At 42.8% G+C, this 15,874-nt stretch overlaps 1 protein-coding gene across 1 annotated transcript; it reads left to right on the forward strand.

Moving 5' to 3' along the window:
- Positions 1-2,908: 2,908 nt before the first annotated feature.
- On the forward strand, positions 2,909-14,749 carry dpm2 (dolichyl-phosphate mannosyltransferase subunit 2, regulatory). The gene is made up of 5 exons (XM_034191832.1): positions 2,909-2,935; positions 5,246-5,259; positions 12,051-12,138; positions 14,223-14,325; positions 14,421-14,749. The coding sequence occupies exons 1-5, from the start codon at positions 2,909-2,911 to the stop codon at positions 14,474-14,476; spliced, it is 288 nt and encodes a 95-aa protein (XP_034047723.1). The 3' UTR covers positions 14,477-14,749.
- The last annotated feature ends 1,125 nt before the right edge of the window (positions 14,750-15,874 follow it).

Genomic DNA, 15,874 nt, shown 5'->3' on the forward strand with positions numbered 1-15,874 from the left:
TATGTGTAAACGTAGCATTATGGAGAGCTCCATTCCTGTTGATGTCAGATGACAAGTCACAATGCAAACAACACAAAGTTGACCACAGTGGTGCATAATGTGGACGCTGATGGTGGCGTGTGGCACGAACGTGTCAGAGCTGCAGCACCACAAAGATCCCTCTGTATGAGCTGACAATACACAGAAGAGCACAAAAACAGCTCCTGGTGACATCTGATGGTGTTTGTGCACTTTAAAGCTACATGCAGGATGTGCATGTACAAAACAGTAAGCTGGGACCCAGATAAAGGTAACGGTCACACAGCTGGGCTTAATGTTCACATGTCTGTGCAGAAAAATTTCTGACAGAATGTTGAGACCAAGGCAACAAACCCGAAAGGAAACAGCTGAGTTGCTGCATGATTTGTTCTTGTAAATACTTTGTGACTGTAACCCGTGTATTTATAAATCAGTGTTTCTCAGCAGATCCAAAGGAGTCCCAGGACCTGATGTAGAGACTGGCCTGCAAAGCCCCTGCAACCCACATCAAAGGGCTTGCAGCAGGCCTTTCACCCATTCCAATGACACTCAGCCACCAGGTCAGCACACTTAGCCCTAGCTCTTCCGCTCCTGAGCTTCCTCCATCTGATCTTCCCAGGGGACATTAGCTCCAGTAGCACCATCTGCTTGCTTGCTCCGGATACCAACATCATGTCTTGCCGGAGTGATGCTGCCACAGTGATGTCTGGGAATCTCAGCTGTTTCACAAGGTCAACCAGTAGTTGCCAGTCCCTTGCTTTTGCAAGCAGGCCCCCCTAGGTCTTTTTTGGGGGCTGGGCCTTCTCACCTGCTTGAATGAAGGTGAGGGTACACTTGGAGAGATATTGCCACTTGTTGTTGATAATGCCATTACTGCTGCAGCCTTCAACCCCCAAGCTGGGCGGCGCAGACCCCTCCTGCTGGTGCCTTCACCCACTTTGCCTCAATTCGGATGACAGACTGCTTCAAGTCTAGTGCACATAAACAATGTCAAATGTATATGTGTTGTCTTTAATTTTGATGTGTGCCATTATTACGGTAAACAAGTAATAATTGTGGATTAATTGCTGTATCTTGTCTGAGGTAATTGGAGTGTAAACGTAATTGTCCTTTCAGGGATCAATAAATTTGTCTGAAGTCTGAAGTCTACTGCCTACAGAACCTGGTTGTGGCACCAACAATAACGACCATCTCCCAAGGCCTTTGAGCAGTAGCTGAGGATGTGTTCCCTTTTCTGGCAGAGTTTGCAAGCAGGTGAGTCCACCAGGCCCCAGGTGAAAAGGTTGACAGGGCTCGGGAGGATGTCATACACTGACTGGACTAGGAACTTGAAGTGGTGTGGCTTCATCTTCCAGAGTTCTACCCATGTGATCTTAAGGTCAGCTGAATGCTCCCACTTGGTCCAGGCCCCTGCTTGGACACGCCCACCATTCTGCTCAAGCGAGCTTCCTCCACCTCAGAACGTACCTCCTCCTGAATCAGCTTCTGTTTCTCCTTTCTGCTGAATTTGTGTATGTTTTGAAAAACTGCCCGGCCCACCCAGTAGCCACTGTGCCCACCAGGATGCTGTGCCACAACCTTGCCTCCACCCGTTCCGCTGCATCCTGGGCGTGCTGCTTCCATCCTGTTCTGACCTTTACACATGGAGAGGAAGCCTTGGTGTTGGCAGAATCCCTGTAGAGCAGGACTTCTTTGGCTCAAGTGACCTTGAGCTCCTCTGTCAGACTGCTACATGAAAGCTGTAGCTTGGTGTTATGCCCTAAGAGTGCAATGCTGCTTAAGCTCCCTGGCAGACCCAGCCACCTGCACATGAACTGGCGGCTCTTCCTCTCAAAGCCCTCCACTATAGTTATCAGGACTTTGTAGACAAGCAGTGGCCAGAGGAGATGAGGCAGGATGCCATGCTGGTAGATCCAGGCCTTAAACTTACCAGGAACCCCCGACTTGTCCACAGCTGCAAGCCATGTGTCAAGGTCATCGCTGGTACCTTGGCATGCAGCAGTGTCCTTCAGGTTGCCAGTGAATAGCTTGCCCAGGGTCTTCACTTGTTTTTCTGACATGGATGGAATCTGAGTGTCTCCCAGGGTGAAGCAGAACCGGTCTGTCACCTTTCCTTTCTTCAAGACTAAAGACCTGGACATTGCATGCTTGAAGCTCATTCTTGCCCATGTAATGAGCCATTCAAGACCTCGGAGAAGCCACCTGCATCCAAATGCTGTAGATTCCGATGCTGTAGATACTGGAAGATGGTCCATAAATGCTCTAATCGAGGGTTGTCAGTTGCCAGATCTGGACAATGGACCCCTGCACTCAACTTCCACCAACTTCATGAGCATATGAGATATAAATTATTTAAAAATATAAAAGCCAAGATGGTGGTTTGCAAAAGTAATGGAACACTTCGGTATAATACCTATAACTAATCAGTTTAATTGCCAGTTTTCTTCAGACAAGTCAGGGGATGGATACATGAACATTTCCAAGTCACTGAATATGTATTGGACTTACATCAGCTATGAAGAAATACAAACAGCATGTCACTCTGTGTAAATCTGTGTGGAGCAGACAGGGACTGTGCAAGAAGAAGAGTGATGAAAGCCACCAAGACACCCAGACAACCCAGAAGAAGTTACAGGCTTCTGTGGCTGTGATTGGAGAAATTATGCACAGTGCATGTTTTGCATTTTGTATCCCCAGTTATACAGCTTCATGATGAAGTGGGATAGAGGAGGATTTTCTGACATCACTTCTCTGAAGCCTCTAAGCTCTTTGGTCTGACTGTCTGCTGAAGACCGACGTGCTCCTCCAGCCTGCACGAACACCCAACCCGAGGCCTCGACCTTCACCACAGATGACACCAGCAAGTAAATGTTGAGCACTTCAAGCATTGATGGAACACAAACACAAAATAGAGACAGTGAGATGAAACCTGGTTGAATGTTGAGGTTTTAGATGTGTCCCTTTTTTCTATAGGACAGTTAAGCATTTTAATAAAGTTGTGAAAGAGGTTCAGAGCAACAAGTCTACCTAAGACCTCAAATTTAGGCATTCATGTGGTTTTTAGGAGTTCTGAATTCATTCCAACAATTAAAGTTCTCCTTCCAATCAATTTTGAAATCCCAGAATCTGTAGCATTCAGGGCTGAATGGAATTTTGACCAGACTTTCTCAGTTCAGTGCTAAATGTTGGAATGGATTCAGAACATCTCAAAATACCTCAATTTGCTGTCTTAATTGGAGAAATAATTATTGGTGTTTTGTTTTCCAATAAAATTGTCTAATAAAACACTGATGATTTGAACCTATGTGAATTATGTGCTATGTTCATACAGGTAGACAAATATACTTTTTGGGAGTAATGTCATTTTAATACTTGCTGTTCTTTCTGTGACAGATGATCACAGACTCATCTCCTATGAGTCATCAGTGATTTATTTATCTATTTATTTTTAAATCCTGTGTGCCAACACACAAGCAGGGTGTTGTAATAATAATAATAATACATTTTATTTATAATGCACTTTACATTTACAATAAATCTCAGTGTTACAGTCACTAAAAAAAATCAATAAAAACAGAAATAATAAGGCAGATAAAAAAAGACATAAACGCAATAGGGGAAATAAGAATAAAAAGTGCAATTGTGTGTGTGTGTGTGCATGTGTGTGTGCTTAATTTCTAGAGTGTAACAAATGTGGAGGATGACTGAGAATCAGCAGAAATTGCATTAATCGCTGAAATAATCACCTTGATCAAAAACGAGTTCAACTCAAACATTTAAAGTTTTTTCATATCCAACAATATGAGATGAGATATATACTCAACAAAAATATAAACGCAACACTTTTGGTTTTGCTCCCATTTTGTATGAGATGAACTCAAAGACCTAAAACTTTTTCCACATACACAATATCACCATTTCCCTCAAATATTGTTCACAAACCAGTCTAAATCTGTGATAGTGAGCACTTCTCCTTTGCTGAGATAATCCATCCCGCCTCACAGGTGTGCCATATCAAGATGCTGATTAGACACCATGATTAGTGCACAGGTGTGCCTTAGACTGCCCACAATAAAAGGCCACTCTGAAAGGTGCAGTTTTATCACACAGCACAATGCCACAGATGTCGCAAGATTTGAGGGAGCGTGCAATTGGCGTGCTGACAGCAGGAATGTCAACCAGAGCTGTTGCTCGTGTGTTGAATGTTCATTTCTCTACCATAAGCCGTCTCCAAAGGCGTTTCAGAGAATTTGGCAGTACATCCAACCAGCCTCACAACCGCAGACCACGTGTAACCACACCAGCCCAGGACCTCCACATCCAGCATGTTCACCTCCAAGATCGTCTGAGACCAGCCACTCGGACAGCTGCTGAAACAATCGGTTTGCATAACCAAAGAATTTCTGCACAAACTGTCAGAAACCGTCTCAGGGAAGCTCATCTGCATGCTTGTTGTCCTCATCGGGGTCTCGACCTGACTCCAGTTCGTCGTCGTAACTGACTTGAGTGGGCAAATGCTCCACATTCGCTGGCGTTTGGCACGTTGGAGAGGTGTTCTCTTCACGGATGATGCGAAGGGAGATGTGTTGCACTGCATGAGGCAAATGGTGGTCCCACCAGATACTGACTGGTATCCCCCCCAATAAAACAAAACTGCACCTTTCAGAGTGGCCTTTTATTGTGGGCAGTCTAAGGCACACCTGTGCACTAATCATGGTGTCTAATCAGCATCTTGATATGGCACACCTGTGAGGTGGGATGGATCATCTCAGCAAAGGAGAAGTGCTCACTATCACAGATTTCGACTGGTTTTTGAACAATATTTGAGGGAAATGGTGATATTGTGTATGTGGAAAAAGTTTTAGATCTTTGAGTTCATCTCATACAAAATGGGAGCAAAACCAAAAGTGTTGCATTTATATTTTTGTTGAGTATACTTGATGCACAAGCATTATTAATTTTTTTTTAATTTCCTTTATTCTATATGTTGGTAATAATTTATTGTTAAAATGTTTTAGGAGTTTTTATGCTGTTTGCTAACTTTTTTGTCGGTATTGCTGAGAAAAAAGCAGATATTGATGAGAATAAAAAAGCATTTACGAGAAAAAGCAGAGCTGCCGTTATTCTGCATATCAACCATTAGGGGGCAGGCTGCGATCCTCTTACGTCTGGACCTGTGTTGATGTTCATGTCACGAAGAAGAACAACAGGAAACCTCAGTAAATAGCGAGTTTACAAATGGTGAGAAATGAGCTTTTTAAACTTTGGGAAGGCAGGTTTTACAATGTGTTAAAGTTTACGAAGGCAGCGTTTTAAAAGATAGCTTATTAAAGACGACGTTTTTTCAGATAACACACAAGTAGCCAGTTGAAAAAGAAAAGAAAAGCATGTTTACATTTGACACGGTATCCACTCAGTCAGATCATTTAGAACGGCAAAGATGACGAAAGCAGCATTTTATGTTTAATTTATGTGGATTAAGATTATGGATAATGTAGTTACTTCACATATTTTCCGTGAAACTAGAAGGACACTGAGTTAGAAGTGGGCGGATCGATCCTAATATCGATAATATTGATACCACCGCTGGTATTGATATTGAACGATCCTCGTGTAAAAAGATCGATACGCAAGCATTTTTCTCTCCCGCAAGCACTGACTGCTGCGCACGCAGATTCAACAAAGTGTCTGTAAGACCAACGCTGCGCTGTGTCACACAACATGGAGCAGCACACCCTTGTGTTTGTCAGCGCTCTACCTCAGGAGATTTTGTGTTGAGTGATATTTTTTAAACAAAAATGTTGATTGTGATAATAAAGTATTTTGTTGTCACGTACAATGTTTGGCGAAATTCTATCCAAGGTCTTTTGGATCCTTTGGATCTATGAAGCTTAAATATGAAAAAGTATCAGTATCAATATCTGCGATACTGGGCCTGTATTTACTTGGTATCGGATCAATACCAAAATTCCCGGTATCGCCCACCCCTACTCAGTGCAAACGTCAGCCAGCGTCCTGTCACGTGATCGCCTTCACTCACTGTGTTCACTCAGTCATCAATCACACAGTGGAAAAATACTGACTGATAGTCTCACATCGTGCAATGAAAATGATCACAGAGCACAATTCTCCCTACAGCAGGGGTGCCCAAGTTCGGTCCTTCAGATCTTCCTTCCTGACACTCTTAGTTGTCTCCCTGCTCCAACACACCTGAATCCAATGAAAGACTCATTAGCAGGCTTTTAATGAGCCTTCCATTTTATTTATACATTTATCAAAACCTTCTGTGAAATTTCTGTGTACTAAAAACAGGCTTTACAGGTTTTCTATGTCAACATTTTATTGAGTCTTCAAGTAAATAAAGATGAAATTGGGCACTGGATTCTTGATCTCTGGACATAAATGGAAATAAACAAAATCTGTATTTTTTGATTTTTTTTTTTGTCAAAAGCATTTTGTTTTAGGTATAAATTAGACAGATTTAACTCCATAGCCTCTGAGCTGAGTTCTTGCAGCTGGCTGCACATCAGGATGTAATTCATAAAGAACAGATGATGTCTCATTTTGGGAGAAAAAAAAAAATATATATATACTCAACAAAAATATAAACGCAACACTTTTGGTTTTACTCCCATTTTGTATGAGATGAACTCAAAGATCTAAAACTTTTTCCACATACACAATATCACCATTTCCCTCAAATATTATTCACAAACCAGTCGAAATCTGTGATAATGAGCACTTCTCCCTTGCTGAGATAATCCATCCCACCTCACAGGTGTGTTGAGGGAGTGTGCAATTGGCATGCTGACAGCAGGAATGTCAACCAGAGCTGTTGCTCGTGTATTGAATGTTCATTTCTCTACCATAAGCCGTCTCCAAGGCGTTTCAGAGAATTTGGCAGTACATCCAACCAGCCTCACAACCGCAGACCATGTGTAACCACACCAGCCCAGGACCTCCACATCCAGCATGTTCACCTCCAAGATCGTCTGAGACCAGCCACTCGCACAGCTGCTGAAACAATCGGTTTGCATAACCAAACAATGTCTGCACAAACTCAGAAACCGTCTCAGGGAAGCTCATCTGCATGCTCGTCGTCCTCATCGGGGTCTCGACCTGACTCCAGTTCGTCGTCGTAACCGACTTGAGTGGGCAAATGCTCACATTCGCTGGCGCTTGGCACGTTGGAGAGGTGTTCTCTTCACGGATGAATCCCGGTTCACACTGTTCAGGGCAGATGGCAGACAGCATGTGTGGCGTCGTGTGGATGAGCGGTTTTCTGATGTCAATGTTGTGGATCAAGTGGCCCATGGTGGCGGTGGGGTTATGGTATTAGCAGGCGTCTTATGACGAAGAACACAGGTGCATTTTATTGATGGCATTTTGAATTCACAGAGATACCGTGATGAGATCCTGAGGCCCATTGTTGTGCCACATCCAAGAACATCACCTCATGTTGCAGCAGGATAATGCACGGCCACATGTTGCAAGGATCTGTACACAATTCTTGGAAGCTGAAAATGTCCCAGTTCTTGCATGGCCGGCATACTCACCGGACATGTCACCCATTGAGCATGTTTGGGATGCTCTGGACCGATGTATATGACAGCGTGTACCAGTTCCTGCCAATATCCAGCAACTTCGCACAGCCATTGAAGAGGAGTGGACCAACATTCCACAGGCCACAATTGACAACCTGATCAACTCTATGCGAAGGAGATGTGTTGCACTGCAAGAGGCAAATGGTGGTCACACCAGATACTGACTGGTATCCCCCCAATAAAACAAAACTGCACCTTTGAGTGGCCTTTTATTATGGGCAGTCTAAGGCACACCTGTGCACTAATCATGGTGTCTAATCAGCATCTTGATATGGCACACCTGTGAGGTGGGATGGATTATTTCAGCAAAGGAGAAGTGCTCACTATCACAGATTTAGACTGGTTTGTGAACAATATTTGAGGGAAATGGTGATATTGTGTATGTGGAAAAAGTTTTAGATCTTTGAGTTCATCTCATACAAAATGGGAGCAAAACCAAAAGTGTTGCGTTTATATTTTTGTTGAGTTTATATATAATATAACTTTTCTGAATCCAATATTTCTCTATGTTGGACTCCTTAATCCAACATAGAGAAATATTGGATGAAGAAAAGTTATATTGGACGAGACATAGCCAAGTCCAATATAACTTTTCTGAATCCAATATTTCTCTATGTTGGACGACTTGCCATCCATCAATTGTTATGTTCTCCACCCCCCTCCCAAGTTAATCAAACAACAGAGTCAAGTAAATTACATCAATTTATTTTGTTGTGAACAGCATATGATTGATTCTGATGTGATGAATGCTTCTAAAACATCAGTAGCGTGCTTGTCTACCTTCTTAGTGTTTTTGGCATCCTTGGAGTTCAATATCTCCACCAGTTCCTCCTCTGTGAACTCAGCAAACCTCACTGGCAGATGATTTTCTGCTGTTATTGACATGTTTGTTGCCATTTTTTCAACCAGTGTCTGTCAGCTAGTTCCTGACCTTCGTATGCCGCGCTCTGATTGGCTAGCTGTTGGCAGTAAGCTCTAACGCTATTGGTCAGTGGGAACCAATCCAATATAATTTTTTGGTCCTAGCCTTTTTGGATCCTTTTGGATCCAACATAACTTTCTGGTGCCAAGCATGCCAAAATACAGGTAAATGAATATATATATATATATATATATACACAGTAAGACAAATAGGTATTTGATCCACTGTTGATTTTGCAGGTTTTCCCACCTACAAAGAATGGAGAGGTCTGTAATTTCTATCGTAGGTACACTTCAACTGTGAGAGACAGGATCTAAAAAAAAATCTGAAAATCACATTGTATGATTTTTCAATAATTAATATACATTTTATTGCATGAAATAAGTATTTGATCACCTACCAACCAGCAAGAATTCTGGCTCTCACAGACCTTTTAGTTTTTTTAAAGAAACTCTCCTGTTCTGCACGTTTTACCTGTATTAATTGCACCTGTTTGAACTCGTTACCTGCATAAAAGACACCTGTCTACAAAATCAATCACACTCCAACCTGTCCACCATGGCCAAGACCAAAGAGCTGTCTAAGGACACCAGGGGCAAAATTGTAGACCTGCAGAAGTCTGGGATGGGCTACAGAACAATAGGCAAGCAGCTTGGTGAGAAGGCAACAAATGTTGGCACAATTATTAGAAAATGGATGAAACACAAGATGACTGTCAATCTTCCTTGTTCTGGGGCTTCATGCAAGATCTCACTTCGTGGGGTAAGGATGATTCTGAGAAAACCCAGCACGGGAGGACCTACCTGCTCAGTGACCTGAAGAGAGCTGGGACCCCAGTTGTAAAGATTACATTAGGGCCCCTTCACACATAACACGAAGTCAGTTAGCGCATGAAGGAGGAATTGCATGCCACGTTAAAAATCAGAGCTGCCTCAAACGCTTCGTACATCTGTCGCCACAACATTCGCACACACAAGCGACCGAAAGACAGCGAGTGCCCTGTCTGTGCTCATTTGATCCCCCTCTCGGCAGGTGTCGGCCAAATTCCAGTTGACATACACGAACATCTAACACCGCTCACTTTACACTTAGAAAATGTGTAGCCATTCGCGCAGTTAGCAGAAAAATGGTGAGCAGATGATCACTTTTGAGCTGGCTGTTATATTTGTCTAAGTGCCCCCACGAGTGTGGCATTGCAAAACAGCAACACGTGGTGTGCCACAGTGTCGGCTCCCCCCGCAACACATGTGCCGTGCCTGTGAATCTCATGTGTTGCTCTCCCCCTCTCCCATCCGCCACATGTGGTGTGCTGGGGGCTGTGGTGGGTGGGTGGGAGCGCACTTGCATGAACTGCTGATATGGCGCTCACAGCACAGTGAGCCGCCTCCCAGCTGCTGACCAGAGACTCACTGACAGCTACAAATGAATGATGGCTCAGTGCACACGATGAGTCACATTAGAAACACAGAGACCACAGCCAGGACAGGTATATTAATAAGAACAACACTGCCTACATAAACAATTACATAACAAATAGCTAAAAAAAATGATCACATAACACAGACACAGAGTGACACATCTGTGTGTGCGCTGGATGGACGGGGTGTGGCCGCTGACAGAAGCAGCTGTTGAGATCTCTGGTTCTGGACGTCACGGTTAGGGAACACATACCATGTTTTGAAGGACGTGACCTAATAACTGTCCACTGTGATGTGCGTGTGTCTGCTTGCTGTCCTCATGTGGATGTACTTAAAAACATATATCGCTGTTGCGACGGGCTGCAGCAAGCGAGCGCACACATTGACAGGCTGCCCCAGGTGAAACAGACCATCAGATCATAACACACAGCGGGTGATCTGAATGTCACGTCACCCATGTGATCTCTGTTCCACATGTCTGTCCTGCAGCGCGCATCCACAGGACACGTGTTGGACCTACACGCATGCATGGCTGGCTTGCCATATGGACACAATGCACCAGCAGATGTGGACATAAGAGTGCACTGCTCCATTTATGTAATTTCATGACTGTACATCTATAACCAGCCATGGGTCATCTACAGAGGAACAGATGGTTCATACTTGTATTGTTCGCTCAATAAGAAGGATTCAATAAAATGCGGTGTTTTTTATTTATAATGGTGTGTGTGTGTGTGTTTTTAATACGTTTATCTCCTTGTTGATTTCAGGCATATTACGCACTTTTTATAGGACAGCGATGGTAGCGCAGTGGTAAAGTTTCTGTCTGTTAATCAGAGCTTTTGTAAATTGCAGGTTCGAATCCCGCGGGTGGCATATATATATATATATTTTTTTTGCCACAGCAGCTGCGCAGTGTCATTCCACATGCTCCAGCTGCTCGCAGCAGGATCGTTCACGTCTGCCCGACCACATGCCCCTCCCGACGTCGGCTCGATGTTTTTGTGGTTCGCTGATTTGTGCTGTTTTGGCATAATTCGCCCACATTCGTACTATGTGTGAAGGGGCCCTTAGTAATATGCTACGTCATCATGGTTTAAAATCCTGCAGGACAAGCAAGGTCCCCCTGCAAGCCAGCACATATCCATGCCCGTTTGAAGTTCATCAGTGACTAGCTGGATGATCCAGATGAGGCCTCGTGCTAAAAATAAATGATGCACAGCAGAAAACACAAGGGAAGCACTTCATTTGAGGAAAGCAATGACAGATTGTAGGAAGTGTTCCCCCCTGCTGTGCATCAATGATGCTTAGCACACACGAGCACCATGAGTACCAGTTATGTGCACCCCTGTATATAGATAGATAGATAGGTGTGTGTGGGGGGGGGAGACCTCTTGGGAACACCAGCGGCTGTGTGCGTTTCTCCTGGTAACACTGGAGTTGCGTCAGGAAGGGCATCGGCGTAAAACGTGTGCAAAAAATCAATGCGGATCTGGCTGTATCCGCTGTGGCGACCCTGAACAAAAACCGAAAGTTCAAAAACAACAACTTGGATTTAAAAAATAATTTCTACCCAACCAAGATTGCAGTGGAGACTTAAAGTTTTTTAAATTCAATTATTTTTTCAAAATTAAATTTCACACGTGAGCCGGTTGCTTAGGTGTTTTAAAGGCTGTTTGAAAAATTTATTTTTATTTTATTTTTCTGAGAACGTTCACTGCAAGAACAAACTCATTCCGAGCACATCCAGAAACTGTTGACATCATAATAATGTACAATAATCTGGTTGTGCTTGTCACAGGAATGAACAGCAGACACACACAGACGTTGCAGGTTTTTGTGCCTTTTTTTGCATACACAAACCTTTAGTACATCAGGCCCTGAGTGCCCTTCGTCCTTCAGGGCCTCAGCTTCTAGTTGTCAAACCTGAAACTACGACTTTGTTCTGTCCACACAGTTAACATGTTATTCAGAAAGTGTTTCATTAGAGTCATTCTTTCATGTGGATCTTCAGATAATTCTTTTGTGTGTGTGTGTGTGTGTGTGTGTGTGTTTTAACACGTTTTGCTAAGTTGTTTTTGTCTTTAGGCTCAGGAGTGGATCAAGCAGTTGGCATGAGTCTGGTTGTCTTCAGCCTCCTGTTGTTTACATATTATTCATTTGGGTCATCGTGCTGGTACGCTGGATTGTGCTCTCTGATATCCCAACCGGGAAATGTCTTTATGTCAGTGATGCTATTGTTGTTTTAAAAATGTTCCAAAACCTTTGATTCAGACCATAGAGTTGGATATAGCAAAGCTGGAGTGCGTGCTTGCTATAACCTTAACATAATGCTGCCTTGTCTACATTGGGGCATGGCCGCCATTACCAAAGAGGGCAAAAGGACAACGAAGTCCCCAGAATGGACAATGTTGAGTGAATGCAGAAGCCAGAAAGCAAAAAGAACAACAACAAAAAAGAAATAATAAAAACCCAAGACATGGCTGTTTGCCATCTTTGGTAATGGCAGCACACACTCCTTGACGGCACACGGCCAGGCGTGAGTCCGCCCTCTAGCTTCGTTATATCCAACTCAATGATTTAAAGTTACTGCACAGCCTGCTGGATGTAGGTTTTACTGCAGCTGCTGTAAGTGCAGTTGTGGACAGAAGTTTACATACAGACACCATGGACATGAACCGCATTGCAAATTGAGCGCTTTTTTTAAATGGGGCAGAATGAAGATAAAACATCCGTCTTTAATAAAAAAAAAGAAACATGAATTTGGTGTACAAGTATTAATGTTTTTGGGTTTTATGAAATCATCACAGGGTACAAAATGATTTATTAAGCGTGTACCCAGTATTTAGTTGAATGTCTCTTTGCAAGTTTCACCTTGACCACACAATCAGCTTTGATGTTTATTTGGGGTCACTGCCTTGTTAAACACCTAATTCTGCCCAAGTTTAAACCATCAAGGTGTGTGAGGTTTTGCTAAGACAATTCTCACATAGTCTTTCCTTCCTTATTGCATCCACTTAGTGGATGCAATAAACCTATTAGTCACGTAACCAAATGGTAGTAGAAAACGTCATGTGGCTAAAACTACTCTAGCTTCGATGAAACCTTTGGTATATGAATTTGGCTGCTAACAATGCGGCCTTCACTTACTTTGCCTCAATTCGGATGACGGACTGCTTCAGGTTTAGTGCACATAAACACTGTCAATTATATGTGTTGTCTTTAATCCTGATGTGTGCCATTATTACGGTAAACAAGTATAATTGTGGATTAATTGCTGTCTTTTGTCTGAGGTAATTGGAGTGTAAATGTAATTTTGTTGTTGTTGCACCCATGTAATATGACAATGAGAATAAATCTCATCTGAATCATGTCATGTACATCGTGTGACTCTAGGAAATTTATTGTGGCTAAAGAGAAAATATATCCTTTAGTGACATTGGCTAAGCATTAAAATGTCTTCCTGCTGGCAAAACAGCCCCAGAGCATGATGCTATCACCACTATGCTCACTGGTTAGTACAGTGCGCCTGAGGTTCTTACCTTCACTCCTCAAATGTACCTATGATCATTGTGGCCCAACAACTCGATCTTCAATCTTTTGATTAGGACAGACTTTATTCAAACTTGAAGATGTTAGTTTTGGAGCAGGAGCTTCTTTCTTGGATGGCTGCCTCTCAGTCCATGAATGTACAGGTTCTGGACATCCTTGAATGTAGACTGTAGCACTTTTATTCCAACAGCTTCCCTGTTCATGATAGTTTCTTCGTCTTTGTGGTGTCCCGAACATCTGAACCCATTCCCCTGGACTGGTCTTCTTCCAGACTTTGGCAAAATACAAATTGTTTCCATCGATGATTTTGGAATCTGTAATTCTGTTAAAATACATTGGAGACATGTAGAGACCAAATGCGCGCTCTATCAAAAGTTGTGACGTGTGATAAAACTGAACATTTTAGAGTGGCCTTTATTGTTGCCAGCCTAAGGCACACCTATGCAATAATCCTGCTGTCTATTCAGCATCTTGATCTGCCACACCTGTGAGGTGTGATGGATTATCTCAGTAAAGGAAAAGTGCTCATTAACACAGATTTAGACAGATTTGTGAACAATATTTGAGAGAAATAGATCTTTTGTGTATATAGAAAATGTTTTTGAGTCTTTGAGTTCAGCTCATGAAAATGGGAGCAAAAACAAAAGTGTTGCGTTTATATTTTTGTTCAGTGTATGATGTGATCTAAAATGTTTTTTCTCTTGCTAGCCTTTTGTGGACAGCGATCACGTACTTCATAAGTATTTTCTTCCTCGGGAGTACTCTGTGATTCTTCCTGGCGTTGCAGCAAGTCGTACTGCTCCTGTTATAGGTGAGGCCGCTGTCACACGTGTATATATATAAAAAAAATGCACTGTAAATTGTTAGTGCTGCATTTCTTTCAAATGTTTTATTTCTTGACCACAGGGACTTTCATTGCCTTCGTACTGTGGAAGAATCATAGGCCAAAGAAAGTGGACTAAGCTGAGGCTCGCAGTGTGACTGCTGTCCGTGTGGGAACAATTCAACGACTTTCCGGGCAATTCAACGACTTTCCTTTTCAGTCAAGAAGATAAAACACCTTTTTACAGTATGAGGGTTGAAAGTAATAAAAATGAAATGTAAGTAGAGGTGATGAAAAATGCATGTGTATAGAAATCAAGTGTAAATATAGCGATCAATTATTTAGTATTTTAACAACTTTGTCATTTCCATTGTCTCAAAGCAATCATTTACAACACAAACATATTGTTTCAGGAAAGTAGACTCATCTGTGGAAATGGCATAAATTAACAAGAGCAAACAGAGATTTCTGACGTCCGCCAATCCAGATCTGGATCACCTCCAAAATTAACTGGTGTCTTCCATGCCCTAATATTATGGAGTGTTATTTCAAAAAAATTGGAAATCTATAAATGTTTGCATGGAATATGGAAATATACATGGAATAAATCATTTGGTTCCAAAAACCCATATGGACGGAGCCGGTGAAGATATCAGGTTCAAAAATCGCCAAAAATATCGACAAAAATGTCATATCTTGAGAACCGCTGCACCTAGAGACTTGAAATTTGGCTCCAAATGTTGCTTGACCCCAAGTTTATATTCAGCTTCTACGAGGTCTGTCCATAAATTAACGGTCCCCTCATCGGATTTTCATTGTCTGGAAATGGCGGAATGAAAAGGACTTTTTTCCATCAGAATTTTTTCAGAAGCTGTTACAGACTGGCACCTGGAAACCATTCGAAAAATTTATCTGGCTTTCGGTGAAAATTTTATGGGCTTCACAGAGAATAAGGACTTTAACTACAGCTTTAAGGACCCCTTTAAGGACGGTCAGTGCACCGCGCTCCGAGCTGCGATGACGAGGCACAAACCACTGGATCATTTCTAAACAGATGGCTCTGTGGATACGAGACCGTCGTGTGTTCTTTCTCTGGTTATCACAAGAGCTGGACATCAGCCATTTTTCGGCAGATTTCACTTTTAACAAGAGATTTTGTCATGGAAAGCCGCGCGGAGGCTTCGCGCGTCACGACCGATTCGCTTTGGAAGCGAGACAAAGGAACACCTCTGTTTCGGAGTGTTAGAGGGCAAGTTTGGACATGCCTATCTCGGCTTTCAGTGTTTACCAGTCGAGTGAGTATAAGAGAACTTGTGGAGAGCTGGACATGTCCCAACTTGTCCTCTAACACTACGAAACGGTGTTCCTTTGTCTCGCTTCATCAGCGAATCAGTCGTGACGCGCGAAGCCTCCGCGCGGCTTTCCATGACAAAATCTCTTGTTAAAAGTGAAATCTGCCGGAAAATGGCTGATGTCCAGCTCTTCTGATAACCAGAGAAAGAGCACATGACGGTCTCGTGTCCACAGAGCCATCCGT

The sequence above is a fragment of the Thalassophryne amazonica genome, chromosome 17 (genome assembly GCF_902500255.1).
Source record: "Thalassophryne amazonica chromosome 17, fThaAma1.1, whole genome shotgun sequence".
In the NCBI taxonomy this organism is placed as follows: Eukaryota; Metazoa; Chordata; class Actinopteri; order Batrachoidiformes; family Batrachoididae; genus Thalassophryne; species Thalassophryne amazonica.